The 27,954-nt window shown below is 52.6% G+C and overlaps 2 protein-coding genes across 9 annotated transcripts; both read left to right on the top strand.

Annotated features, from left to right (window-relative positions):
- The first annotated feature begins 4,629 nt into the window (after positions 1 to 4,629).
- ACP5 (acid phosphatase 5, tartrate resistant) lies at positions 4,630 to 8,838 on the top strand. Of its 3 annotated transcripts, none has more exons than XM_061150398.1 (6): positions 4,630 to 4,648; positions 6,119 to 6,205; positions 6,432 to 6,710; positions 6,935 to 7,062; positions 7,230 to 7,575; positions 8,214 to 8,838. In XM_061150398.1, exons 3-6 carry the CDS (start codon positions 6,432 to 6,434, stop codon positions 8,490 to 8,492), a joined length of 1,032 nt encoding a protein of 343 aa, XP_061006381.1. In that variant the 5' UTR covers positions 4,630 to 4,648; positions 6,119 to 6,205; the 3' UTR covers positions 8,493 to 8,838. The 3 variants fall into 3 exon arrangements, with proteins under 3 accessions (XP_061006381.1, XP_061006380.1, XP_061006379.1); XM_061150397.1 differs by lacking the exon at positions 4,630 to 4,648 and adding an exon at positions 4,917 to 5,098; XM_061150396.1 differs by lacking the exon at positions 4,630 to 4,648 and adding an exon at positions 5,137 to 5,289.
- An 8,525-nt stretch (positions 8,839 to 17,363) lies between these two features.
- Positions 17,364 to 23,415, top strand: ELOF1 (elongation factor 1). Of its 6 annotated transcripts, none has more exons than XM_061150390.1 (6): positions 17,434 to 17,471; positions 17,621 to 17,687; positions 18,057 to 18,139; positions 22,081 to 22,214; positions 22,395 to 22,465; positions 22,730 to 23,415. In XM_061150390.1, exons 2-6 carry the CDS (start codon positions 17,648 to 17,650, stop codon positions 22,792 to 22,794), a joined length of 393 nt encoding a protein of 130 aa, XP_061006373.1. In that variant the 5' UTR covers positions 17,434 to 17,471; positions 17,621 to 17,647; the 3' UTR covers positions 22,795 to 23,415. The 6 variants fall into 6 exon arrangements, with proteins under 6 accessions (XP_061006375.1, XP_061006376.1, XP_061006377.1 ...); XM_061150391.1 differs by having other exon boundaries at positions 17,451 to 17,471; positions 17,611 to 17,687; XM_061150393.1 differs by lacking the exon at positions 17,621 to 17,687 and having other exon boundaries at positions 17,399 to 17,471.
- Positions 23,416 to 27,954: the final 4,539 nt, after the last annotated feature.

Below are 27,954 nucleotides of genomic sequence, written 5' to 3'. Positions count from 1 at the left end.
ATGTCGTTCAGTCGTATCCGACTCTTCGCGACCCCATGGACTGTAGCCCACCAGGCTCCTCTGTCCATGGGATTCTCCAGGCAAGAATACTGGAGTTGGTTGCCATTTCCTTCTCCAGGGGATCTTCCCGACCCAGGGATCGAACCCAGGTCTCCCACATTGCAGGCAGACGCTTTAATCTCTGAGCCACCACGGAAGCCCAAATAAATAGATAGCAGTAGATAGCAGTAGTTAAATGGGTACAGATAGATATAAACAGATACAGAGAAACAGATGATACAGATCTGTCTGTGACTTGCTTTTTCCCAGATTGATCTTATAAAAACACAGCTTGGACCCTATCCTCCAAACCTATCACCTTCCAAATCAAGTCCACCCTCCATGACTCCAGGCCCTTGTCCCTGTGATCTTTTTAACCCCTGATCCCCACCTCCTGAAACCTCCCACCTCAGGCTCTCCTCACCATACATACCAGTCTGGTGCACACCTCCCTTCACTGACTCGTGCTTGGCAGAAGTAATGTTAACCCCATTCTCCCTTCTCCCCCATCAAGTGAAGATTTCTTGTCCACCCAGATCTGCTTTCGAGGGAATTCCTGGCCTGGGGATGGGGGGCTACTTGACAGACTAGAGACTTGGTAATGGGGTTGTGTGTTGAGTCCAGATGTCCGGAAGGCTTGAGGAAGGGGTATGGCATTGAAGTCAGGTACTCAAGGACAAGAAGGTGAACGGAGAGTGGGCCAGAGGAAGGCACAGCAAGTGCAAAGTCCCTGAAGTAGGAATTTGTTGTTGCTGTTTGGCCACTAAGTCATGTCTGACTCTTTGCAACCCCACTGACTGCAGCACGCCAGGCTTCCCTGGCCTTCACTATCTCCCAGGATTTGCTCAGATTCATGTCCATTGAGTCCGTGACACCATCCAACCATCTCATCCTCTGCCATCCCCTTCTCCTCCTGCACTCCATCTTTCCCAGCATCATGGTCTTTCCAGTGAGTCAGCTCTTCACATCAGGTGGCCAAAGGATTGGAGTTTCAAGTTCAGCACCAGTCCTTCCAATGAATATTCAGGGCTGATTTCCCTTAGGATTAACTGGTTTGATCCAGGACTCTGGATCAAATCCACAGGACTGTCAAGAGTCTTCTCCAAAAAAAAAAAAAAAGAGTCTTCTCCAATACACTGTCTTTAGTGTGACTTGTGTCCTGTGGCCCAGACAGGAAGGAGACGCAGACAGTGATGTATTTCCAAGAGTTCTGCATTATGAAAAACAGCAACAACACTTGGGAATTCCCTGGTGGTCCAGTTGGTTAAGACTCCATGTGCTTCCAACGCTGGGAGTGTGAGTTTGATCCTTGGTCAGGGAACTAAGATCCCACATGCCACGCACCTTGGCCAAAAAAAAGTGTTTAGATGAAGCAAGCTAAGGGGTGGTTGTGATGTTCTGTGCTGTGTCGCTCAGTCATGTCCGACTCTTTGCCACCCCATGAACTGTAGCCCGCCAGGTTCCTCTGTCCATGGAGATTCTCCAGGCAAGAATACTGGAGGGGGTTGCCATGCCTTCCTCCAGGGGATCTTCCCAATCCAGGGGTCAAACCCAGGTCTTCCGCATTGCAGGGAGATTCTTTACCATCTGAGCCACCATGGAAGCCCTGGTGGTTAGTGGGTGGTTAGTGGTAGGTGAAACCAGGAAGGTTCGGGCAGGCTGCACATTCAGACTGGAGGTAAAAACATGTTGTGCAAAGGTGTCCCCTTCTTCCACCTTTCCACTGGTAATTCCTGAGGAGTTGCCATGTGGGCCCCAGATTCTAGATGCCAGAGAAACAGCAGCAAACACAACTGGCCGAGACAGTTCTTATCACCTCAGACCTCATTCGTCTGGGGAGACAGACTGAAAACAAGATAAGCAGAGTGTGGTTCAACAGGCAGCGATAAAGGCTGCGGATAAAACTACAGCAGGATAAGAGGGATTCAGGATGGGGGTGGGAGGGGTGCTTTTTAGATGAGTTAAAAGAACTTCAATACAGTAGGGAGGCAGCCACAGGGGTAGTTGGAGAAGGAAGGATCTTCTACGAAAATGGAACAGCAAGTGCCAAGGCCCTGAGGTCAGAGCGAGGGCTCCTGTTCCAGGAAGGGAGAGTGAGAAAGCCAGAAGAGTGATCAGGGCTGCGGCAGAGCAGGCAGGGGAGGGCAGGGAGGAACTCAGCCATGGGATTGACGTTGCTGTTGGGAAGCAAGGCGGGAGAGGATGGGGAAGGAGGCTCAGGGCCAAACCCTGATCCACCTCCACAGACAATCAGAACCAGAACTGTGTTCCCTGGAGTGAACAGAGAGGAGTTTGCTCAGAACCCCAGAGGTGACCTGAAAGACCTAACTGAGGAGTCGCAAGTTTCATTACACACTCCACACGAAGCCTGATTCATTTTCATGTGCATGTGCTTCTGTACTTTTTTTATTTAAAAGGTACAGAAAAATGTTTAGGTACATGTTAACTTTTAAGAAATAAATGTTATTTTAAAACCTTTTTAAAAAGCAAAAAAAAACTAAAAGATACAGAAAATGTTAACATTTGATAAGGTCAAAAAATGGTATCAATAGGACTTCCCTGGTGGTCCAGGGAAGGGCTCTGAGCTTCCACTGCAGGGGGCACAGGTTTGATCCCTGGTGCAGGAACTAAGATCCCCACATGTCACACAGCAAAGCCCCTCAAAAAAATGCTATCAGTGGCATCCCATTCTTCAGAAGAAAAAATGTAGGCAGAGAAAAATTAACAAAAAAAATTACTGAATTGTGACTCTCTAGGCAGACGGGTGTAATCATTTCCCTTGTGCTTTTCAGGATTTTCCGACGTGTCTACAAAGACCATGTAATACAATAGGATAACAAATATTATAGTTTTGTGTGATCTCAAAAAATACAGAAAGCATAGAAGATAATCCTTCCAACACCCCAGACCTGCTACATGAAGAAGCAAATTTAACAGTGGATTCTAATTGCTTCCGATCATTTTGTTCTCCTTTTTCGTGAAAGGAAACAGTAGTGATAAATTTGAAGCCCCTTTTCTGGACACCCCTCCTTATCCCTGAGCCCCAATTCTGTTCCCTTCCCTGTCTTCCCAGAAAAACAACCACTTCCCTGAATCTGGAGTGAGGTCTTTGTTTCCTGTGTGTACATGCAGACTGCAAATATGTTAGGAGGAAGTCTGCATTTATTCTACTGGCAAAAGAACTAAGCACTTTTCAAGCAAAAATCCAAACAGTACAGAAAGTATGGATTTCCCAGGTGGCGTAGTGGTAAAGAATCCAGCTGCTGGTGCAAGAGATGCAGGAGGCATGGGTTCGATCCCTGGGTCGGGAAGATCCCCTGGAATAAGAAACTGTAGCCCATTCCAGTATTCTTGCCTGGGAAATCCCATGGACACAGGACCTGGCAGGCTATATAGTCCCCGGGGTCCCAAAGAGTTGGTCTTGACTGAGTGAGTGAGCACAGCAAACAGCACAGAAAGTATAAAATGGAAAGAGAATGCCCCACCCCACCTCCAAAGAATGGAAAGTAATTAACAGCTAGAATATAAATTTCACCAGCACTTGGGGCCCAGCAGAGCAGGTTTTTCCTGATCTGTCTTGTTCCCTGCTGTGTCTGTTGGGTACTGGGCATATAGCAGGTGTTCAACGCACGTTGAATCAACGTTTAAGTTTCTTGGATCACACCTGTTTTCAAAGTCAACTTTTTTATTTTGGCATAACTTTAGATTTACAGGAAAATTGCAAAAAAAAATTTAAAAAACAGTGCAAAGAGTTGCAATATACGTCTCACTGTTGCCTCAGTGACTAGCATCCTGTACATGTCACACCTGTAACCACTCCAGGATCGTTTCTTAGTTGTGTTACTATTCACAAAACTTTGAATGTCACCAGATTTTCCTTAAGTGCCCCTTTTCTGGTCCAAGATCCCCATGTTCAGTTTGTCCTCCCATTTCTTGGCTCTCCTCCAGTCTGTGGAACATGTTAGTCACTCACTCGTGTCCAACTCTTAGGGACCCCATGGACTATAATCTGCCAGGCTCCTCCGTCCAAGGAATTCTCCAGGCAAAAATACTGGAGTGGGTAGCCATTCTCTTCTCCAGGGGATCTACCTGACCCAGGATCCAACCCAGGTTTTCTGCATTGCAGGCAGATTCTTTACCATCTGAGCCACCAGGGAAGCCCATACCCCTTCAAAGTTTGCTTTTTCATGACTGGGCCATTTTTGCAGAGATCTAGGCAGGTTTTCTGTACAGTGGGTTTCCCAGGTGGTGCAGCTGGTTAAGAATCCATTTGCCAATGCAGGTGAGGAAAGAGATTCGGGTTCCACCCCTCCATCAAGAAGATCCTCTGGAGAAGGGAATGGCTACCCACTCCAGTCTTCTTGCCTGAAAAATTCCTTGGATGGAGGAGCCTGGCAGGCTGCAGTCCCTAAGGTTGGAAAGAGTGGGACTTAGTGACTGAACAACCACCACCAGCTTCAAAAGGAGGCGGGAAGGGTTGTGCCCTTGCTTCTGGAGAGTGTTTCAAGGTAAATTATTTGCACATCTAAGGAAGAGTGAACTCTGCCCTCATGCATAATTTAGAGACCAGGAAACTGAGGCTGAAGACGACAGACATCCTCCCTCGAGGGTCAGTCCTGGACTGCCACCCCACCCAGCGCTGCGATAGGGAGGCCCTGGCACCCAAAGTGTGTAGGCCCCAAGGGTGGAGATTCTGCCTGCGTTGGGGGGGCAGGGGATGGAAACCGGGACCCCAAGTCACTCTCCCCGGCCGAGCTGCAGTGCAGTCGGCCGGGTATGGGCCGTCCTCCGGGGTGCAGTGCGTCACCCCCAGTTACAGAAGCGCTGCCCGCACCCCGGAGGCGTGGTGACGCGGGGTGACCCAGCAGGATCCCCGGGTGCGGCCGGCAGGGCCAGGAGGTCCAGGCTCCAGCGCTTCCGGCCGCTGGGGATCACCTGGGCCGCCCCCGGCCGCCGCGTCCTTTAAGCCCGGGCAGCCCCGACGGCGAGCGCCGGGCATTCCTGCAGCTTGGCTCGCTCAGCCGCGCCTGGCCTTGACCCCGGGCCCCGCCGACTGCAGGTGAGACCGCCCGGCGGGTGTAGACCGGAGGCCTCCACCCGGGGGAGTGGTCTCCGCCTAACCTCGTGACCCACTTCCTGTTTATCTAGGCTGTGGGGTCGGGAGTGGGGGGAGCAAGCAGCCAGCCTGTGTCCTCAAGCCTGGGGATGGGGGCCCCCATCCACCGTCGCAAGGGGCTGTAGAGAGCCATCGTGAGTGCCTACGGGTCCATGGATCCAGGGGGCCGGGAGAAGGGAGGCAGGGAGGGGAGGGGCAGGTCAGACAAGCCTCAAGAGCAGCGGCCGAGGGTGTGAGGGTCAAAAGCCTGTGGTCACACGGCTGGTCACCAGCTCCCTCCTGCCTGGGTTCCTCCTGCAAGAATGGGGGTGGCGTGAGGCAGAGGGGAAGATGCGGGCTGGACTTCCTGGAAACGGAGGCCCCTGCTGTTTAGGGGAGGGGGGGTTACCCTGGCTGGGATTGGGGCTGCCTTCGGATGTTTCACACACACCTCACACACCGGACCCACAACTCAGCCGAGAGACACAACACACACATGCGGCTGGACTGCGGCGCGAGGCAGGGACACACCAGTCTCGTCCCCCACACCCAGTTCCACTTGAGGACTCGGGCACGCCTCCCTGGCACCCCACACAGGGCCCTGCCGGTGGCTGTGTCCACCGCCATGGGGACATGGGACAAGCACAGAGCAGGCATGTGACCGAGGCAGGCACGCTCAGCTACACGCAGATAACAGTGCAGACACACCCAGACGTGGGTAGACAAACACGTCCACTGAGGACGCGGACACGGGATGGGTGGCTGGCTGGGAGGGGTGCACCGATAGAGCTTGCTGCACACTCGAGAGCCCAGGACACAAACGCGCTGTGCTGGGCAAACACGGGGGCTGCCCTGGAGTGCCAGACCCCACCTCGAATCCCGTGGCCAGCGCTGGGGAACTCGCTCCCAGGCTCACATGACCCAAGGGGAGGGCTCCTGGAGAAACTGCCTCATCCTCTCTAATGATCCATTTCCGCCCCCCAGGAAATAAAGGCTTGTGCCCAGCCGCTCTGCAGTGGAGCTCACCTGCCTCTCTGAGCCCCCAGGCAACTGGCTTGTTCCTCCCCCAGGGTGAGTGCTGGGCCCCTGCACACCCAGCCCTTCCCACCCTGCCGGCTGGATCCTGCTTGCCCGCCCACTGACCCTCCCAGCCAGCTGTTGCCCTGAAGCCCTGGGAACTCGAGCACCAAGCCAGCCCTGCAGGGAGCCCATGTCTTCCCCTCCCAGAATAGGGCGAGTGGCGGGTCTCAGGGTGGCCTGCTGCCCAAGCCCCAGATGCCTGTCTCTCCCCTCCCAGATGGACATGTGGACGGTTCTGCTCATCCTGCAAGCCTCGCTGGTGCTCCCCCGGGCTGCTGCTGCCGCTGGCGCCACCACCCCCACCCCCATGCTGCGCTTCGTCGCCGTGGGTGACTGGGGAGGGGTCCCCAACGCCCCATTCTACACAGCCCGGGAAATGGCCAATGCCAAAGAGATTGCCAGGACAGTGCAGATCCTGGGCGCAGACTTCATTCTGTCCCTGGGAGACAATTTCTACTTCAGTGGTGTGCAGGATGTCAACGACAAGAGGTTTCAGGTGTGTGCCACTGGAGTGGCGGGGGTGGGGGGAGGGCGATGCGTGGAGAAGCCTCTAGACCTTTTACTAGAAAGGGCAGAGCGACATGATGGTTGCACATCATGTTTGCACGACATGAGGAGCACGCACAGCTTCTTCCTCGTTCCTGGCCCCCGAGTTGGTGGGAGCAGCCAGTGGCTGCTTGAACCTGAGCTGGGTGCCGCCCTTCTGTCTGTCTGCTGCAGGAGACCTTCGAGGATGTGTTCTCTGCCTCCCCGCTCCGCACCGTGCCCTGGTACGTGCTGGCTGGCAACCATGACCATCTGGGGAACGTCTCAGCCCAGATCGCCTACTCCAGGGTCTCCAAGCGCTGGTGAGCCTGCCCCCTCCTGCCTCTCCTTCCCACCCCGCACCAGCCTCCTCCCTCGGGGCGGGGGGCGGGGTGGGGGGCGGCGGGCAAAGAGGCCGATCAGCCAGAGCTGAGCCCGGGGCGTCTCTGCCCGAGTTGGACACCTACCCCTTTCTCCGAACCATCCGCAGGAAATTCCCTAGCCCTTACTACCGCCTGCGCTTCAAGATCCCCCGGTCCAACGTGTCCGTGGCCATCTTCATGCTGGACACCGTGACCCTGTGCGGCAACTCTGACGACTTTGCCAGCCAGCAGCCCGAGCGGCCCCGCAACTTGGCGATGGCCCGCACGCAGCTGGCCTGGCTCAAGAAGCAGCTGGCAGCAGCCAAGGAGGACTACGTGCTGGTGGCCGGCCATTACCCTGTGTGGTCTATCGCCGAGCACGGGCCCACCCACTGCCTGGTCAAGCAGCTGCTGCCGCTGCTGACCGCGCACAAGGTCACCGCCTACCTGTGTGGCCACGACCACAACCTGCAGGTGAGGGTCCCCAGGGTGGCCTGGGGCCCTGGTAAGGGGATGATGTCCCCAGCCTGGCCAGTGTGCCACGTGGGGTGGCATTGGGGGTCCTCTTGTTCGTGTGTGTGTGTGCTCAGTCATATCCGACTCTTTGCAACTCCGTGGACTGTAGCGCGTGAGGCTCCTGTGTCCATGGGATTCTCCAGGCAAGAATACTGGAGAGTGTTGCCATGCCCTCCTCCAGGGGAATCCTCCCGACTTAGGGATCGAATCCCATCCCCTGTGTCTCCTGCGTTGGTAGGCAGCTTCTTTACCAGAGCCATCTGGGAGTTCCCCTCCTGTTTGGGGCCTTCTCAATTATCACTATCCCTCAAACTCTATGCTTGCTAACCAGAACACAGCCCAAAGTTCCCTAAAAGCCCTCCCAGGGGTCCCTCTTGCCAGTTGCTTCCCCAGATCAACATGCTCCCAGAGGTGAAGAAACTGGAGACTTGGCGGGGGTGACATGGGGTGGGGGGCTGGGGTTATGTTCCTTGCTCAAGGTGACTCTGATGAAGTGCAGACCTGAGCCTGCACCCAAGACAAGTGGGCACCCAGTCCACAGTCCGCCTAACTGAGGGGCTGGGGGGCTCCACTGACCCTGTATCCTCTGTCCACAGTACCTTCAGGATGAGAACGGCTTGGGCTTCGTGTTGAGCGGGGCCGGGAACTTCATGGACCCCTCGAAGAAACACACGCGCAAAGTCCCCAGTGGCTACCTGCGCTTCCACTACGGAGCCGAGAACTCACTGGGTGGCTTCGCCTACGTAGAGATCAGCCCCAAGGAGATGAGCGTCACTTACATTGAAGCCTCGGGCAAGTCCCTCTTCAAGACCAGGTTGCCAAGGCGAGCCAGGTCCGAGCATCAGCACCGCCGCGGGCTCCGTGCTGGGGCCTGAGTGAGAAGGTGCCTCCCTGCTGGTGGGTGGGTGGGCCCCGCTGGGACACACACACACCCCCTCCCTACTCCCCCTGCCCGTGGGCAGGCTTTCTCAGGAGCCCGTGGTGTGAAGGCAGAGCAGGAAAGAGAAGGGCAGATGAGGAACTTGTGACATAGATGCCCGTGTCTGAAAGAAACATGGACACATGTATGGGCCAGAGTGCCAGGCCCCGTGACCGGGCTCGCCCAGCCTGAGTTCCAGGCATTGAGGGGCAAGGAGGGAGGAAGGCAGAGCTTTCCCCTGGATCAGGCATCCTTCTGTCACTGCCGAATAGACAATAAAAGAAAAACTTGCAAAGACTGAACGTGTGTTGTAAGCGTCTCTTTCCTTACCTCCCTGGCGAGAAGCAATACATGGGGTTGGAAAGGTCGGGGCTCCCCCACCATCCTCGCTCTGCACCTTCATCTCTTAGTCTCATCTGTAACCGACTGGCCTCATCCATGAGTACGATTTTAAGGCCAAACAGGAACTTAAGTTCCTGGTGGTCCAGTGGTTAAGAATCTGCCTTCCTAAGTCAGGCGAGGAGAAATACTATATGACATCCCTTATATGTGTAGTAAAAAAAAAAAAAAAAAAATGATACACATGAACTTAAAAAACAGAAAGAGATTCACAGACTTAGAAAAAGAACTTACGGTTGCCGGGGATGAAGGGATAGTTAGGGAGTTTGGGATGGCCATGTGCACACTACTATATTTAAAATGGATAACCACAAGGACCTCCTGTGGAACTCTGATCAATATTGTGTCAGCCTGCATGGGAGAGGAGTTTGAGGGAGAATGGATACATGTATACATATGGCCTATGGTGAGTTCCTTCATTGTTCACCTGAAACTATCACAATATTGCTCACTGGCTATACCCCGATTCAAAATAAAAATTAAAAAAAGAAGAATCTGCTTTCCAGTGCAGGGGACATGGGTTCGCTCTCTGGTGGGGAAACTAAGACCCCACATGCTGCGGAGCAACTAAGTCTGCACTCACAACTACCCAGCAAGATCCTGAGTGCCTCAGTAAGATCCTATGCAGCCAAATAAATTAATTAAAAAAAAAAAAAAAACACCTAATAGAAGGGTACAACTTCCTCCTCCAGTTTTCTTTCCTTCCATAATAAAAAAAAACTCCCCCTTTTCACAAAGATCATCTCCACATACACTCAGTTCTGCATGCATTCTATCTAGCCACAGTCGAATGTTCATATCAGAACTTTTTTATTTTTTGCTCATTTCAGTATTGGATCAGTGCTATTCATACAGTTCTAAAATCTAAACTTTGTAGAAAAGGAAACTATCTCAGCCGCCTCATGTTTGTTCCTCCACCTTTCTAGAAAAACAGTATTTTTACAAACATCTTGGGCTTCCCTCAAGGATTTCTGTGTGCAAATAAAGGCAAACCTGAATGTTTTTTCTCACCTTTCCCATTTATCTTCACCTTGCATTTTTAGTTTTTGTGTGTTTGATTTTTTTGGCTGTTACTCAAGGCATGTGGAATCTTCCCTGACAAAGAGCTATGCCTAGTTGTGTCTGACTCTTTGCCACGCCAAGGACTGTAGCCCACCAGGCTCCTCTGTCCATGAGGATTTGCCAGGCAAGAACACTGGAGAGGGTTGCCATGCCTCCTCAAGGGGATCTTCCCAACCCAGGGATTGAACCCAGTTCTTCTGCATTGCAGGCAGATTCTTTACCGTCTGAGCCATAAGGGAACCCCATGAATGCTGGAGTGAGCAGCCTATCCCTTCTCCAGGGGAAGTTCCCGACCCAGGAATTGAACTGGGGTCTCCTGCATTGCAGGCGGATTCTTTACCAGCTGATCTACCAGGGGATCGAACCCGTGTCTCTGCAGTGGGGGCATGCAGACTTCACCACTGAACCACCAGGGAAGTCCTTGCACCTTGCTCTTTTGGTTTTGATTTTGTTTTCTTTTTAAAATCAACTTCACTGAGTTCTCACGGACACATTTTTAAAGTGTGCAGTTCAGTAAGTTTAGACAAAGGCACACACTCCCAAACCCAATGCCGCAATCAAGAAACAAGCATTTCCCGCACCCGCAAAGGTTCTCTTTTGCAATTTGCTCTTTCTGCCCGTTGTATCTGGAGATCTGCCCACCGGCCCTCCGGGGAGCTTATTTCAGCTGCTACAAGAGGCCCCATGGGGTGCCTGGCCCCATTGTCTGTCTAAACAGCCATCTACCGAGGAGTGCCCAGATGGCTTTCAATAATTTTGCAGTCCTCAAATCATGCTGCCATAAATGAGCCAGCACATTTATTTTCTATGTATGCAGAAATGATTGTAAAATAAACAAGATACACTCCTAAGAGGAAGATTGCCCTGCTTTTTTTTTTTTTTTTTTTTTGCCCTGCTTTTTGACAGCCACGGATTTTCTGCCTCGTGTCACCAGCTCCTTGCAAGGGCCTATAGAAATCTTTTTCAGTCCTTCCCTCTCACCAGCACAGCCACCTTGGACATCCCCGGACCCATGCTTTTGTACATCTGTGCAAGTACATACAGGGGAAAACTTCCAGAATTATTTCAGAGCCTGTTCCTGCTAAAGAATGCTGAAAGCAAAATGCTCACCCTGAACGGAAAGCTGCAGAGAAATGCACTTAGTTCCCCTGTGGGCTTCTCAGTTGACTAAAACCAACCCACAAACAGCCTGACCCAGCCAGTCGCAGGAACTACTTTCTTGACTCACCGTCACCGCCCACTTCAGCTGCTATGGGCCAGGGACCGATTGTTTGGGAAATGGCATCTTACATTTGCTACTTTGTAGCAATCAGTATTGATGAATTTGTTACATGTGTTACTTGGAAGGACTGATGCTGAAGCTGAAGCTAGAATACTTTGGCCACCTGATGCAAACAGCCAAGTCACTGGAAAAGGCCCTGATGCTGGGAAGGATTGAGGGCAAGAGGAGAAAGGGGGCGACAGAGGATGAGATGGTTGGATGGCATCACTGACTCAATGGACATGAGTTTGAGCAAACTCCAGGAGATGGTGAAGGACAGGGAAGCCTGGCGTGGGGCAGTCCATGGGGTCGCAAAGAACTGAACAACTGAACATACACACACACATACACATGTGTTATTACTAAAATTAAGCAAAGCTGGGGACTTCCTTGATGGTTCAGCGATTAAGACTTTGCCTTCCAATGCAAGGGTGGAAGTTTGATCTCTGGTCAGGGAGCTAAATACCACTAGCCTCGTGGCCAAAAAAATACCCCACAAAACAGAAGCAAATTAAATACTTTAAAAATGGTCCAGATAAAAAAAAATCTTTCAAAAAAATTAAGCAAAACTGTCTTACCAAAATGCCAACCCTGAGTTCCTTCCAGCTGGCATTACTACCAGCCAAGTCCTATGCCAAAAAACAAAAAACACCATCCCAGGACTTCCCTGGCTGTTCTGTAGTTAAGACCCAGTGCAGGGGGCACAAGTTTGCTCTCTGGTTGGGGGAAATACCACATGCCTCATGGTGTGGCTGGGAAAAAAAGAACAAAAAACACACCATCGCTTCTAATCTTGACCGAGGAGGGAAGGGCCAGCAGTATCCCGGCTTCTCAGGGGACAGAAGCTTGACAGATTAAGTCAGGTGCCCAAAGTCCTGCTTAGGAAGTAGCAGATCCTCCATCTTAACCAGGACAGTCAAGGCAGCTCACAGCTACCCTGCCTCTCCCCACTGACTCAGAGACTCCAGGCAGGCAGGAGTCTGAATCAGAAGTCGGCCTCGTGTCCCTGTTTGCAGGGCCCAGAGTGTGGAATTAGCCCAACATCCCGGTTCACAGGGCCCAAAGAACGGAAAGAAGAAGTGACGCATCCAAGCTGACCCAGGTGGGAAGGAGAACTGGTCCCCCTCCTCCACAAGGGCCGAGTACTTCTGCCACTCACAGAGGCCCACGTCCTGAGCCAACCCAAGGAGCACCTGAAGGAACAAGGCAGGGTGGACACATGCCCTCAGAGAGGACCTCCACCCAGCTTGGGGCAGGGGAAAACATCCACCAGCACACGGCCATGGTTGGAAAGCTGCCTTGTCAATTACAGGAAATAAGATGGCAGAATCCTTAAGATCATAGTCACAGAGCTTCATCTCATCCCTCTCTTCCCGACCAACTGCGTCTGATGCAACCATCACGGATATTGTCAACTCTGAACTCCACTCCTCACACCAGGTGCTGGGCCTGGCACCGGCACCCTCACCCAGCCAGCTGGCTGTCAATGGAGAGTCAGGTCATACCCACCCTCCTCAACAGGCTCTGAGGTCAAGACTCCTGAGCAGTGGGGTAACACCTGCCTGACCAAACAGCAAAACGCACAGTCACCCACACAGCATGACCCGGGCTCCAGGAAAACATCCAGAGGAAATCCAGAAACAAACAGGAGAGAACGATGACGCGATGTCGGTTAAGTTGATGTCGCAACTTTGCAGGAAAGATGTTATCTGCCTTGCCGGTTTGCCCAGAACAAAACAGCCTGACCCCTACTTCAGAGTGTGTGCAAAAATGAATTACAAGGGACTTACATGTTTTGGTGTAGAAATAAAATACAGTAACTCAACTATATCCCAGAATAAAAGTAAAATTAAATTAAATTAAAATTATAGCAGAGTAATTCAACTATAATCAAAAAAAGTAGTAAAACATACAGTAGAAAATGAACACCCACACAGAGATCTGAATAAGATAGCTCATAGTAGCTTTATACATAACTATCCTGAACTGGAAGCAACCCAAATGTCCATTATCAAGTGAAAGGATAAACAAACTGTGTTCCATCCATATGATGATAAAAAGGAACAACTACTGATACATGCAACATTTGTTGATGTTGTTTAGTCACTAAGTCCTGTCCAACTCTTTTTTGACCCCATGGACTGTAGCCCCACGAGGCTCCTCTGTCCATGGGATTCTCCTGGCAAGAATACTGGAGTGGGTTGCCATTTCCTACTCCAGGGGATCTCACCTGACCCAGGGATTGAACCTGCGGCTCCTGCATCAGCAGGCAAATTCTTTTCCACTGAGCCACTAGGAAAGCCAAACACAACATGGCCATAGGGAATTCTTCAGCAGCCCAGCAGTTAGGACTCTGCGCTTTCACTGCCTAGGACACAGGTTCAGTCCCAGGTCCAGGAACTAAGCTCCTCCTATGCTCCAAAGCCAAACCATCCCCCCACCAAACAAAACAAAACAAAACAAAAAAACCATAGACATGTCTCAGACATACTAAGCTGAGTAAAAGAAGCCAAACTCAAGAGGCTTCATATTGTATGATTCTGTTTGTGTGACTTCCTCAAGAGCACAAAGTTATAGGAACTGAAAACAGATTAGTTGGTGTCAAGGGCTGGGGTGTGGGGTAGGAATGGACTACAAAGAGACATAAGAACTTCTTGGGGGGTGAAAACATTCTCTATGCTGATCATGGAGATTGTTTCACAGGTGTACATATCTGTCAAAACGTGCAGTTTGTCATCTGTCAATTGTATCTCAACAAAGATGTGAGAGGAGGGAAGGAGTAGAAGTAGAGAGAAAGAAAGGAAAAAAGCAAAAGAGAGAGAGAAGAAAGGGAAAGAAAACAACAACAACAAAAAAACAACCAGCAAACTTGGCAATCATGAGGGAATATAGGACCGTCCAAATACATACTATGGCAGTCACGCAATAGCTCCCTGTAGGTGTATTGACCAGTACCAAGTGGAAATATCAAGTTGCAAGGTAACATTATGGTATAAGGTAATAGCTCAGGTAGTAAAGAATCTGCTTGCAATGCAGGAGACCAGGTTCAATCCCTGGGTTGGGAAGATCCTTTGGAAAAGGAAATGGCTACCCACTCCAGTATTCTTGCCTGGAGAATCCCATGGACAGAGGAGCCTGGCAGGCTACAGTCCGTGGGGTTGCAAAGAATCTGACACGACTGAATGATTAACACTACTACTACTTCTATGTGTGTATCCAGGTTTCTACAAGCAAGATCAAACCAGTCAATTCTAAAGGAAATCAACCCTGAATATTCATTGAAAGGACTGATGCTGAAGCCAAAGCTCCAATACTTTGGCCACCTGATGTGAAGAGCCAACTCACTGGAAAAGACCCTGATGCTGGGAAAGATGGAGGGCAGAAGTGGACAACAGAGATGAGATGGTTGGATGGCATCACCAACTCAATGGACATGAGTTTGAGGAAATTCTGGGAGATGGTGAAGGACAAGGAAAGCTGGTGTGCTGCAGTCCATGGGATCGCAAAGAGTCGCTGGGACTGAACAACTGAAAAGTCAAGACAAGACAGTTGGGAAGAGTCCTCCAGAGAGGCACTTCTGGGGTGAAGCTTGGCAGTTCCCAGAGTAACACTGCCCCCTAGAGGACTTCTTGGAGATAGGTTTATTGGAAACAATCTCATTACAAATTTTTTTCTTAAACACTCTCAATGAAACAGTTCTTATCAAGACTGCCAGGGACCAAACACTTGCCAAAGTCAACAGTCAACTGTCTTTCATCTTACTCAACGTGTGACAACAGTTGATCACTCTTGTCTTGAAATACTTTTTTTCTGGAGACTTCTCGGAGAGGACAACCGACGTCTTTCTCCTCCAATCTCACTGGTCTGGCCAGTCTCTTACTGGCTCCTCCTCCTCCTAATCTCTAAGGTTGGGGAGCCCTGGTCTTCTTTCTTTAAATTTATTATTTAATATTTATTTATTTGGCCATGCCAGATCCTAGCTGCGGCGTGTGAGATCTAGTTTCCCGACCAAGGGTAAAACATGGGCCCCCTGCATTTAGAGCACAGTCTTAGCCATTGGACCACCAAGAAAGTCCCTGGTCTCCTTCCGTTTTTGTTTTGTTTTGTTTTTAATAAATTTATTTATTTTTTCCTGTGCTGGGTCTTAGTCGCTGCGCAGGCTTTTTTCTAGTTTCGCGCAGAGAGCGAGGGCTACTCTCTAGTTGCAATGTGCGGGCTCTTCATTGCTGTGGCTTCTCTTGTTGCAGAGCACAGGCTCTAAGACAGGTGGGCTTTCGTACTTACAGCACGTGGGCTTAGTAGTTGTGGCTTCTGGGCTCTAGAAAACAGGCTCAATAGTTGTGGTGCATGGGCTTTGTTGCTCTGTGGTATGTGGGATGTTTCCAGATCAGGGATCAAATACTGCATTGGCAGGCAGATTCTTTACCACTGAGTCACCAGGGAAGCCTCCCCCCACCCCACCCCCACTCCTTCTTAGGCTTCTTTTGCTGCACTTTGCCCTTTAACCCTGAAACCATGTGACCTCCTCCGACCCAAAGCTTTAAATCATCTCCCTATGTAGATGACTCTCAAAATCACATCCAACTTCTTCTGAGCCCCTAACATCCCTTCCAAAGGCCTGTTCTGTACCCTCTCTTGCTTGTCTCAAACTTGTCACAGCCAAACACAACCTTTGACCTCTCCTCCAAATCATTTCTCTCAAGCCTTTCCTCTTGAGTAAGAGGCAGCACCCAGGGTCTCCAACCTTGATTGTCCTCTCTCCTTCACTCCCTCTTTTTTTTTTTTTTAATTATTTTGACTGTGCTGGGTTTTTGTTGCAGCTTGGGGGTTCTCTAGTTGCAGAGCACCAACTCAGCTGCCCAATAGTATGTGGGATCTTAATTCCCTAACCAGGGATCAAACCCTGGTACTCTGCACTGGAAGATGGATTCTTAACCACTGGGCCACCAAGGAAGTCCCCCCTCTTAAGTTCTACTTCTGTGTAACTTCTACTCAGCCTCTGGATTTCATCCTGAGCAGCAGCCTCCCGGGGAAGCCTTCTCTAACCTCCCAGATTAGTTGGGCAACCTTCTTCACCATCAGATGCTCTGAAATCTACACACTCCCCTCTGCTGAGCTGAACAGTGTAGCAACTGATCCTTTATGTTTCTTTTTTACTTTTAATTAGAGGATAATTGCTTTACAATGTTGTATTGGTGTCTGCTATACAACATGAATCAGCCATAAGTATACATATGTCCCCTCCCTCTTGAGCCTTCCTCCCACCTCCCCCTGCCCTACCCCTCTAGTTGGCCAGAGCACAGGCTGAGCTCCCGGTGTCACCGAGCAGCTTGCCACTAGCTATCTTACCCATGGCAGTATATGTCAACGCTACTCTTTCATTTCATTCCACCTGATCCTTCCTCAGCTGTGTCCACAAGTCATGTTTCTGTCCAGCCTCTTCACTGCTGCTGCTGCTGCTAAATCGCGTCAGCCTCTTCACTACATTGTGGGAACTGTGGAGCTTTCTTTTCCTCTCCCCTCTCCCTCACTGCCTGTCCAATCTCATGTATTATAGCTTCCACACTCAAAAGTGACCAGCAAGACAGGACATCACCAGGGAGTTAGTTAGAAAGGCTGACTGCCAGGTCCCACTCCTGACCTAGTGAGCCAGAATTTGTATTAGAATAAGATACACAGGTTCTTGTTAAAGTCTGACAAGAGCTTCTTACAAGCTTCTCTCACACTCTGATTCAGCCATACAGTTCTCTGCATGTCCTTAGCACTGGGATATATGTATGTGGCTGACGTCTGGGAGGCCCATGTGAGCTGCAAAGGGCTGGGGCTTGAACTGGGAGAGAAGATAAGTGAAGATGCTGCGGTCAAGGGCGAAGCTGCCTTTCCAGGGCTGCTATGGCCGGGTCCACCTCTCCTGAAACGCGGTAACTGCCAGTGCGGGAGCGCACCAAAGTTGTGACCACAAGCGCCGGCTCTAAACTACCAAGTATGGTCAGGCCCTTGTGCAGGAACAGTGCGTTCCTGCCGCCGGGCCCGAAATGGGAGTACGCGTGCGCACAGAGAAGATGCTGGAGGAGGCTGGGCTTCCTCGCTGGGCAGTCCCAGCCTCGGGAGGACGAGAAGGCGGGGGAGGTAAGAGATTTCCGCTTCCGCCGAGAGCCGGAAGTCACTGTCTCCCGGGTGAACGAGGCGGTCGCAACAAGGGTGTGAGTGCAGGTAAAGGTTCGCGCGGTCGGACGTTGGGGCCGGGTGGGGCTGGGCGCTCTGCGACCCCAGGGCTCTCACGGGGTCCTGAAGGAGGCGCCGAGGGCCCAGGGCTCGGGGAGCAGCCCATCGGGGAACTTGATTGCCTCAGGTCCCTGCAGGTCCCAGCCCGCTGCTTGGAGGCCTGGATGCTATCGGCGGCTGGCGGGAGGCGACACCGAAGCTTCGGTGAGCTTGGAGGAACAGTCCTCCCACCACCTCTTGAGTTCCGCCAGGGGTGATGGCTGAGCTCTCTCCCATCTTCTTGGCGCGCTTTGGACTTACTTAGGTCGCCACATAAGTACAGTTCCCGGTCCCCGGAACTTTACATACAGTCCATACCCCTTTTCTGCAGCGTGGTTCGGGGGCACTGTAGTCACCGGGAAAAATGAGATTCTGGGGCCCATCTCTAGCTTCAGGAGACTTGTTTATATATTCAGATAGTTACTTAGCACTTAATGCACACCAGGCATTGGCGTGCTGCTGATTCGTTGCTCAGTCCTGTCCGACCCCATGGACTGCAACACTGCAGGCTTCTTTGTTCATGGGTTTTCCCAGGCAGCAATACTGGAGTCGGTTGCCGTTTCCTTCACGGGATCTTCTCGACCCAGGGATCAAACTCCAGTCTCCTGCCTTGGCAGGTGAGCTACCAGGGCCGCTGATTCCAGCCATGCACAAATCAGGCTCCCACACCAACCCGCAGAACTGACATTCTAGCTGGGGGACATCTGGTGTGAGGTTCAGAAAGTTGCATTTTTCTGAGCAGCCCCAGGTGATTCTGTGGCAGGTGGTACCCAGGGTCTGGCTCTGGGGAAGTTTTTTCAACAAAACACTCTGGCTAAAGGTGGGAGCCTGGGCTGCTGAAGTGGCTATACTTTACTAAAGCCTGCAGGGTCTTGGGGTCGGCCTGTTGCTTTCGTCTTCCATTGCATCTCACATCCATCTCCCTGTTGCTCACTGGGCTTCAGCTTGTACCAGTCTTCTTTCTGTTTCTCAAGAAAAGCTGGTGCTTCCTTGAAGCCTTTGCAGTTGAAGTATTTCCAGCCTCTGCGCGCCCTGTCTTATGTGGATTTTCTTTCTCTCATCATTCAGTCCTCAATTTAAATGACTGTTCCTCAAAGGATCCTTCAGGCTCCACCCTTGAGTGAAGTAGCCCTGTCCCAGAGAAGTTCACATAACCTTGTTTTTTGTTTTTAATTTTATTTGTTTTCTGGAATGCCCTGGGTCTTTGTGGCTGCGCTTGGGCTTTTTCTGGTTGCGGTGAGTGGGAGCTACTCTCTAGTTGCACTGTGAAGGCTTCTCATTGTGGTGGCCTCTCTTGTTGCGGCTCACAGGCTCAGTAGTTGTGGCATGCAGCCTTAGTGACCCCGCAGCGTGTCAGATCTTACAGACCAGGGATGGAACCCGTATCCCCTGCATTAGCTACTGGACTACCGAGGAAGTCCCACGTTGCTCTGTTTTATTAACCTTGTAGCACTTGCCAGTGGCTTCCCAGGTGTTGCTAGTGGTAAGGAACCTGCCTGCTAATGCAGGAAACGTAAGAGATTTGGGTTCAGTCCCTGGGTGGGGAAAATCCCCTGGAGAAGGACATGGCAACCCACTCCAGTATTCTTGCCTGGAAAATCCCATGGACAGAGAAGTCTGGCGGGCCACAGTCCATAGGGTCACAAAGAGTCAGAGACGACTGAAGTGACTTAACACACACAGCCACACACACGACACTTGTCAATATTTGACATTTTTTCCCTTATTAGTTAGCTTAGGGGTCTGTCTTCTCCACCAGAATATCAGTTACACAAGAGCAGACACCTCACCTTCCCTGATTACAGCACTGCTGTGACTTGCTCTAGGCCTGGCGTTGGTTGGTTCATTCATTCATTCATTCATTCCGTAAATATTTGTTGAACACCAGCTCTGTGCCATGAGCTGTTCTAGGCTCTGAGGATACAAAGAAAAGACAGAAATCCCTGCCCACAAGGAGTTCACACTCTGAGGGTGGTGGGCAGGGACCGGTGAGGAAGCTGTTGTGATCATCCAGGCCAGAGAAGACCTGGACTCTGGACTCTGGACTCAGACCACAGAACTGGCCCTGGGAGTGGGGAGAAGTGGTCAGATGTTGGGCGTCTTCTAAAGGTAGAATAGTAGGGAACTTCCCTGGTGGTCCAGTGGTTAAGAATCTGAGCTTCCACTGCCAGGGCACAGGTTCCATCCCTGATTGGGGAACTAAGATCCTGCATGCCTCAAGATGCGGCCTAAAATAAAAGTAGAACAGTAGGATCAGGGTGAGATAAGGGGTGTGAGAGGGGGCAAAAGGAACTGAGGTCGAGTCCAGGGTTTTTGGAAAGATGGACTTGCTGTCTGCTGAGCTGAAGAAGACTGCAGGAGAGCAGATTGAGGTGTTTGGAGCTGGGTTTTGGACAGGTCGTGTTTAAACACTGGTTAGCATCAGGTGAGGCAGGTGGTCAGGAAGGCTACAGTTCAGAGCAGGCAGTGGAAGCGGTGACATGGGGTGTGATCTCCATGGAGGTGAATGTATTTGGACAGGGGAGGGGCCCGGAGACTGAGCAAGTGGATTCACTATCCTTAGCAAATTAGAGAGGTGGGGTGGGGTTGCAGCAGCAGAGACTGCCAGAACCTGCCATCGAGGAGTGAGTGGGGAGAGTCCCAGGTCCTGAGAGCCCTGTGTAAAGGGCAGGCGGAGAAACCGGTGAGTCCAGTGTGCTGAGGAGTGGGGACTGCCCCGTGGGGTGGACAGCATGGCAGGAGCAGTGGAGAGAGAACCGGAGAGAAGGCAGACAGCTCTATTAGAAAAACTCTCTATAAATGAAGAGATGGTTTCTGACGATGGGCAAAGTCATCCCAAGTGTGTTTGTTAATGATCCAGTGGAGAGAGCAAGTGTGATGCTGGGCTCCAAGGCCCGAAGTAACAAACTGTGTTTGTGGGGAGCGAGGCCGTTCTTCCATAGCAGAAGGGGAAAGGTCAAGTGGGTGGTCCTGGAGACTTGTGGATTCTGGATGTTCACCGCCAGCTCCTTCTGTTTACTCAGTGAATTGGAAGCACCCTTAGTTTAGAACAAGGACATCAGATAGAGAGTGATCACCGTGTGTGAATGAAACACTGGTCTTTCTCTGGCAGGCTGCTGACCTCTGCTAGTCATGAAAGGATGAGACCAGAATCAGGGGTGGATGGGGGTGGGAGGGGCGCTTTGGGGGGTTAGCCTGGTGCCTGACATGGGAGATTGCACTCAGTGTAGCTGCTGCTGCTTCCCTGCCCACCTACCTCTGAGGCATCTTCCCCTGGACGTGCCATTTGCCCCAGCACCTTGCTCTTCCTTTGTGTCAGACATCAGAGAACAGGGCCCCCTTTCCCCGAGCCACCACCTCCATCCCCCACCACAACCTTGGGAGTCAACCCAGACACTTCTCACACTGCTCACCCACTCCGCTGGACTGTTCGTTCTCGACGTGCTCACCACTGGCTTGTCCCCTCTCCTCGCTTACCCACTGCTGCCTTTCACCCAGAACAACCCTGTCCTGGTTCTGACTTCATCTTCACCCAGGCTTTCCACCCATCCCTTTCCTTGGTCCCTCTCTCTTTCTTTTTTTAAATATTTATTTGGCTGCACCGGGTCATAGATGCAGCATGCACCGTCTTCAGTCTCGTTTCGGCATGCGGAATCCTTAGTTACGACATGCGGGATCTTTAGTTGTAGCATGTGAGCTCTTAGTTGTGGCATGTGGGATCTAATTCCCTGACCAGGGATCGAACCCAGGCCCCCTGCATTGGGAGTGCAGTCTTAGCCACTGGACAACCAGGGAAGTCCCTCCTTGGTCTCTTTAAAACACCAGTTTAATCCCTACACTCCCCACAACCTCCAGCATCCATCCAAATATTCAGAACACTCCCACCTGCTCCCTCCCCACCCCCTTTCTCCCCCCAGCCTGCCCCTCTACCCAACCTGCATGGTCCCCAAACCCTGGCCAGGCCCTCAACCTTTTATATGGCGTTTCCTTACTCCAAATGCATGTCCCCGTTTCTCTGTCCAGCCCCTCATCTGCAAAGAGCCTGCCTGAGGGGCCCCCCAGAAGGCTCTGTCACATCCTTTCAGTGTCATTCCTCCTGGGTGGCATTGGCCTGTCCTGTGACAGAAGGAGCAGCCTGAATAAAATCTCTGGCTCCTGAGCACTCCTGCGTGACCGGCCTTCACAGAGTCTCGTCCTCACCAGGAATGGTGGCCTCCTGTGTAGGTGCTGGCAGACGAGCCAGGCTCTTACCATATGTCCTGTTGGCCCTCCCCGTGAGACCAGGCTCAGATGGAAACCTCATGCCACTTCATAGACAGGAGACTGAGGCACAGAGCATTTAAGGAACCCACTTGGGATCCTGCAGGAAGTGGGGGAGCTGGGGTTAGAATCCAGGCCGCCTGACCCCATAGTGCACCGAGGTGGTCTGCCTGCCCAGCCCCTGGGAGCCTCAGGCAAGACCTCCCTCCTCCAGAGGCAGCCAGCCTGCTTCCTAGGGCATCGGGCTGGGGGGCCGCATGGGGCCCACGAGTCAGATTTCTGTCCCTTCTGCCCACAGGTTCGCTCCCCTACAGACATGGGGCGCAGAAAGTCGAAACGGAAGCCGCCCCCCAAGAAGAAGATGACAGGCACCCTGGAGACCCAGTTCACCTGCCCGTTCTGCAACCACGAGAAGTCCTGTGACGTGAAAATGTGAGTGGGGCTGGGGAGCCTGCCTCACGGGGCCACTTCCTCCTTCCTCAGTTGCGGTGTGGCTCACCCCCACCATTATCCTGTCCTCCAGTCTGCCCCAAGCCCTCCTGCTTAGGGGGATCATCACCCACAGACAGAGGCCCCTTCCTTCACTAGCCCCTGCACCTCCTCCTGTTCCAGGGACCGAGCCCGAAACACCGGAGTCATCTCTTGTACCGTGTGCCTAGAGGAATTCCAGACGCCCATCACTTGTATCCTTGGGAAACCGGGCTTTTTCCAGAAGATGGGTTGGGGATTCTGGGCGGCCCTGCCCAGAGTGGGCTGCTCGAGGACACCCAGCCCTGCGGCGTGCCCGAGGGGCGTGGCCATCGAGAGGAAGCAGCGCCACGGGCTGACTTACGTGGTGTGAACGGGGTTCGGGGCAGTGGTCTGGCTAACAGTGGTGTGAGCTGCAGAAAAGTACATGTGGGAAGGGGGTCCAGTGCTACCAGTTGCCCTTGACCGCAGCGGCTCAGATCTGTCAGAACCAGTGGACGTGTACAGCGATTGGATAGACGCCTGCGAGGCTGCCAATCAGTAGCGACACAGACGGCCCACCCCCTTGGCAGCCCCGCCCACTGGGTACCAATCGAGAGACATTCCAGGGTGTCCAGGGTGTGGGTCCAGGGCCTTTGCAGCCCCGAATGTGAGTGTGTGCAGAGTGGATATCTGTGTGTGTGTGTGTGTGTGTGCGCGCGTGCGCATATGTGCGCGCGGCTGCAGGTGCGACTGCGGGGGAGTTTTCATGGGATGCGGGTAGAGTTGAAGGGTGGTGGGGCCCCGGGGGCCTGAAATGCTTGCTCAACAAGCCTTTGACTGGCTCCAGCCTCTAGCACCTGGGCCACTGGCTTCAGGGCCCTGTTTTCTCTAGAGGCCTGCGTCCTGACCCCCTTCTGCAAGGGCAGGCCCAACAGAGGCTGCCACCGGCCTCTCCAGCGCCTTCCAGCACCTCACCAGCAGTACTTGGCCATTGAACGGGACTGACTGCTCCCCCTCCCCAGCTGCCTTCCCAGGCCTGCGGCCTGGAATTCAAGCCACAGTCCCATGGGCCCCCTGACGGGGCGGCCTGTTTTCATGTTCCCTAGCTTTTGTAGAGGAAGGAGGGGCTGGGCTGGGGACAGCTGTCTGTCACAAGCCCTTAAATAAAGCAGCAAACGCAGAACTCCCAGTTCTCTGATTTCCTGGGCTCTGGGTCAGACCCAGGGGCTCAACACAGGAAAAGGGGAGACTGAAGCATTCAGAGGTGGCCCAGCGGGCCGTCTAAAGTGGGGTTCAGTCAGTCCTTCAAACCATCCTACATTTTAGCCACTATACAAGCATTCAAGGTGAATCCCGGGCAGCTGAGCTCAGGGGACAGGGATAAACGCACAGGCATATGGCCAGTCATTTACAGTCACGGTGGAAACCGGGGCCAACAGAGCCTGGGGTGGGGGTGGGGTGATCAGAGAGGGCTTCCTGGGGGACCCCCCCTGAGGAAGGTCAGGCTCCAGGGCCCCCCTGTTCCTGAGGCTGCTCTCAGGTGAGCCTGCCTTCCTGCCGTGTTCCAACGGCCACCCCGGGAGGAGGATGCTCACAGGTGAGGAAGCAGGCCAGAGACAGGAGGCCGTGGGCCCAGGGTCCTGCAGCCAGCAGACCTCACAGCCCAGGGTCTCACTCATGAGTCCAGGGTCCAGGCTAAGGGAACAACTCCTGGCTTCTGGGGGCTGAGTGGGGTGAAGATCCCTGGAGGGGAATAAGGGACTGGACTGTTGTCCTAGGGTGGTGGGGAGACTGGAGGTGGGGCCAGATGCACATGTTCAGTGTAACAAATATTGGTCTTGGCACTTGCCTTTCAGTCTAGGGGTTGGGACTGCAAGCTTCCACTGCGAGGAAATATTGGTCTTTGTCCCTGGATCCTGGCACAAAGCTAAAACGCTTGGAATTTCCTGGGCAGTCAGAGTATCTTTCATCATTCATAAAGAGCCCATTTTTGCTCACTGGTGAGATTATGCTAATGAGGTGATTTAGAATGAGGCCCTAAACATCCTTGGGGCTTCCCAAGTGGCACAGTGGTAGACTCCACCTGCCAGTTTAGGAGACCCAGGTTCAATCCCTATCGGGAAGATTTTTTAAAGGAGGAAATGGCAACCCATTCCAGTATTCTTGATTGGAGAATTCCATGGACAGAGGAGCCTGGTGGGCTGCAGTCTGTGGGGTTGCAAAGAGTTGGACACAACCGAGTGGCTAGACAACAATGAATCAGCATTACCCATAGTGTATGAAGTAAAGTGAAAGTCTCTCAGTCATGTCCGACTCTGTGACCCCGTGGATTATACAGTCCATAGAATTTTCTAGGCCAGGATACTGCAGTGGGTAACCTTTCCCTTCTCCAGGGGATCTTCCCAACCCAGGAATTAAACTGGGGCCTCCTGAATTACAGGCAGATTCTTTACCAGCTGAGTCACAAGGGAAGCCCAAGAATACTGGAGTGGGTAGTCTATCCCATCACCAGCAGATCTTCCCGACCCAGGAGTCGAACCGGGGTCTCCTGCATTGCAGGTGGATTCTTTAACAACTGAGCTATGAGGGAAGCCTCTCGTAGTGTTTAGTATGCATTAAGTGCTCAATAACTAACACAGCCGAAGTGACTGAGCACTCAACAGCTTCAGCATGGGGCTGATTCCTGAGTAGGAACTCAGCCACACCTACCAACCTTTGGGAAGGGGCCTAAAGGAGATCAACCTGAATATTCACTGAAAGGGCTGATGCTGAAGCTGAAGCTCCAATCCTTTGGCCACCTGATGGGATGCCAACTCACTGGAAAAGACCCTGATGCTGGGAAAGATTGAGGGCAGGAGGAGAAGTGGGGCAGCAGAGGATGAGGTGGTTGGATGGCATCACGGACACAATGGACATTACTCAGTCGTGTCTGACTCTTTGTGACCCCATGACTGTAGCCCACCAGGCTCCTCTGTCCGTGGGATTTTCTAGGCAAGAATACTGGAGTAGTTGCCATTTCCTTCTCCAGGGGATCTTCCCAACCCAGGGATTGAACCCATGTCTCCTCTGTCTCCTGCATTGCAGGCAGATTCTTTGCCCACTGAGCCATTGGGGGTATGAATCTGAGCAAACTCCAGGAGATAGAGGAGGACAGGGAAGCCTGGAGGGCCACAGTCCATGGGGTCGCAGAGTCAGACATGACTTAGTGACTGAACAACAACAAGTGGACCTGAGATGAAGTGCTTTGAGAACAAGATCTGATGAACCTCTGCCTGTGGTGAACACTTAGAGGTGCTGGAACACGAAAGGATTCAGGAGTTCCACACCCCTCCCTATACCTTGCTCTCTGTGTCTCTCCCTTCTGGCTCCTCCTGAGTTTGATCCTTTGATAATAAAACCAAAGTAATAATAAAACCAGTGATCTAATAAAAAGTAAAATGTTTCTCCAAGTTTTGTGAACCAGTGCAGTAAATTAACAAAATCTGAGGAGCGGGTGGAGAGAACCCCCGATCTACAGCTGGTCACTGGACTTGTAATTGGCTCCTGGCATGGGGGAGGGGTAGCCCTGAACGGAACCCTTATCCTGTGGGATCAGAGGCTGTCTTCAGGTAGTATCAGAATTGAGTTAACTGATTGGTGGTATTGGGAAAAAAAAACCACACCTAAACAAGCAGACGGCGAGATCCCAGACAATCTGGTGGTCCTGGTGCTCTGGCAGCACGGGGCAGCTCAAGCTCCTCCACGCAGCCCCATGAGCCTGGGCAGCAAGTGGAAGGATGATGGAAACTCCATCCAAGGGCCACCCTGAGGACAGAGGCACCCAGCGTGATTCCTGACACGGTGCCAGCAGATGGTGACCCACCAGGGCAGCAAGGAATATGAACAGCAGAGGAAGATGCTGAGCTGGCCAGAAGCCCTAGCCACCAGGCCCAGCCATTGGGTCTGACGGGTGTCCCCCGAGGCCCACCCTGCCCTGACATGCCCCCAACCCGGTGCTCCTACCTTCTCTTCCAAGACCTCACTCAGGTCGGGTCCCATGGCCAAAGCAGGACCCAGTGGGCTTAGACAGAGTGATTGGACAGGCACCTGGGTAGGGGGCTGCTCTCTGGGGTCCAGGGAAAGGGCCCTTGCTCTTCTGTCAACCAGGGCCCGCCTACCCCAGTCTCACAGTCTAAGTGCTAATATGGTGCTGTTTTCCCAAGGAGGCAGGGCCCTGGGCCAGGCAAGGATCCTCCTCAGCATAGCTTCCCCGCGCTGGCCCTGGGGGAGCAGGACTCCGGCTAGCCAAGCCAAGAGCTCCTGGAATCTGCTTTACGAGGCCCCAGGGGTTGTGCAAGCGCAGGGGGCTTCTGATGTCTGTCCCAGCAGGTCCCATCATTCCAGCCTTGCCCCGCCCTGCCCCCCGCCCCAGCCCACCCTGGGGAGGGAAGGGGAGAAGACTGCTCTGAGCCCCCAGCATGGCAGGCCACATCCTCTCCATGGAACCCTGGCGATGGGTAACTTTCGGGCAGGAGAGCGGGAAGAGTGGGGTATCCCCTGAAATGGGGAGAGTTGGGACCTCGTCCAGACTTCTGGGATTTCGGGCTGGCAGGCCAGGATTGGAGATGAGCCCTGAGCACAGGGCACCGTGTGAGCCAGGCACACAGGCCAGCTGCACCCTGTGGTCAGCTTCTTAACTGCTCTGTGCCAGCTGGTAAAAGGCCATCACCCTGGGCGTCCGGAGCACCCATCTTTCCCACTGCCCCGTCGCCTCCCACCTCCCCACAGTCTGGTTGTCTAGTTGCTCAGTCGTGCCTGACCCTTTGCAACCCCATGGACTGTACCCCCACAGGCTCCTCTGTCCATGGAATTTCCCAGGCAAGAATACTGAAGTGGGTTGCCATTTCCTCCTCCAGGGGGAAGGAGATCTTCCTGGACCAGGGATTGAACTCGAGTCTTCTGCATTGGCAGGTGGATTCTTTACCATGAGCCACCACGGAAGCCCCATAGTCTACTCCAGGACTCAAGGATTCTCTCTGCCCACAGGGGCCTCCAGGACCAGGTTTGTGGTCCATTCTCATGATCAGTGCCAAATACCATCCCCGTCTGGAAGCGTCATTTCACTGAAGCTTCCTATGACTCCCACAGGCTTCAATGTCCTCATTTTCCTGATGGGAAAACAGACCTAGGGAGGGGAGGTGACTTGCCCAAGGTCACTTGGCTGGCCAGCTCCAAAACTGTGATTCACATCGTATCTCACCCATCCCAGTGCTGACCTCGACACGACCCACACGCTTCCAGGGTAGGTACATGGGTGCTGAACATGTGTGTGTGTGTGTGTGTGTGTATTATGTACCTGTGTGAAAGTGTGTTTTTGTCTTGGGTAGGCATGTGTATTGCACGTGTGAGTATCTGTGTGTGAAAGGTGTGTGCACTAAGGCTGCAGGGAGTGTGTGTGCACCATACACATGAAGTGTGCATTTGTGTGGATTCTTTTTGTCTGTGGGGGGGTGTGAGTCCTGGGTCCACCAAGTATTGTGAGCTCAGTATGTGTATCTTAGGGTGCCTGCGTGTGAGTGTGTGTGCACCTGTGCAGATGTGTGTGTGGGAAATGGAGCGTACCCTGTGCATGCGCGGCAGCCACAAAGGCCCTGGGACAGAGCAGCCCTAAGTCCTCAGGTGATTTTGATGGTTGATGATGTTTAGTCGCTAAGTCGTGTCTGACTCTTTGCGACCCCATGGA

Source organism: Dama dama, chromosome 9, assembly GCF_033118175.1.
Source record: "Dama dama isolate Ldn47 chromosome 9, ASM3311817v1, whole genome shotgun sequence".
In the NCBI taxonomy this organism is placed as follows: Eukaryota; Metazoa; Chordata; class Mammalia; order Artiodactyla; family Cervidae; genus Dama; species Dama dama.
Note: the sequence above shows the minus strand (reverse complement) of the source record. Positions and strands in the feature narration are given on the sequence as shown.

What these genes read in the sequence shown, in the direction of transcription:
- ELOF1 (XM_061150390.1), top strand. Translation starts at nt 17,648, where the DNA reads ATGCTATCGGCGGCTGGCGGGAGGCGACACCGAAGCTTCG. An exon ending in GAGGCGACACCGAAGCTTCG is followed by an intron (nt 17,688 to 18,056) that starts GTGAGCTTGGAG and finishes GGGTTTTCCCAG; the next exon opens with GCAGCAATACTGGAGTCGGT. An exon ending in AAGTCCTGTGACGTGAAAAT is followed by an intron (nt 22,215 to 22,394) that starts GTGAGTGGGGCT and finishes CTCCTGTTCCAG; the next exon opens with GGACCGAGCCCGAAACACCG.
- ACP5 (XM_061150398.1), top strand. Translation starts at nt 6,432, where the DNA reads ATGGACATGTGGACGGTTCTGCTCATCCTGCAAGCCTCGCTGGTGCTC. An exon ending in TCAACGACAAGAGGTTTCAG is followed by an intron (nt 6,711 to 6,934) that starts GTGTGTGCCACT and finishes TGTCTGCTGCAG; the next exon opens with GAGACCTTCGAGGATGTGTT. An exon ending in GCCACGACCACAACCTGCAG is followed by an intron (nt 7,576 to 8,213) that starts GTGAGGGTCCCC and finishes CTCTGTCCACAG; the next exon opens with TACCTTCAGGATGAGAACGG.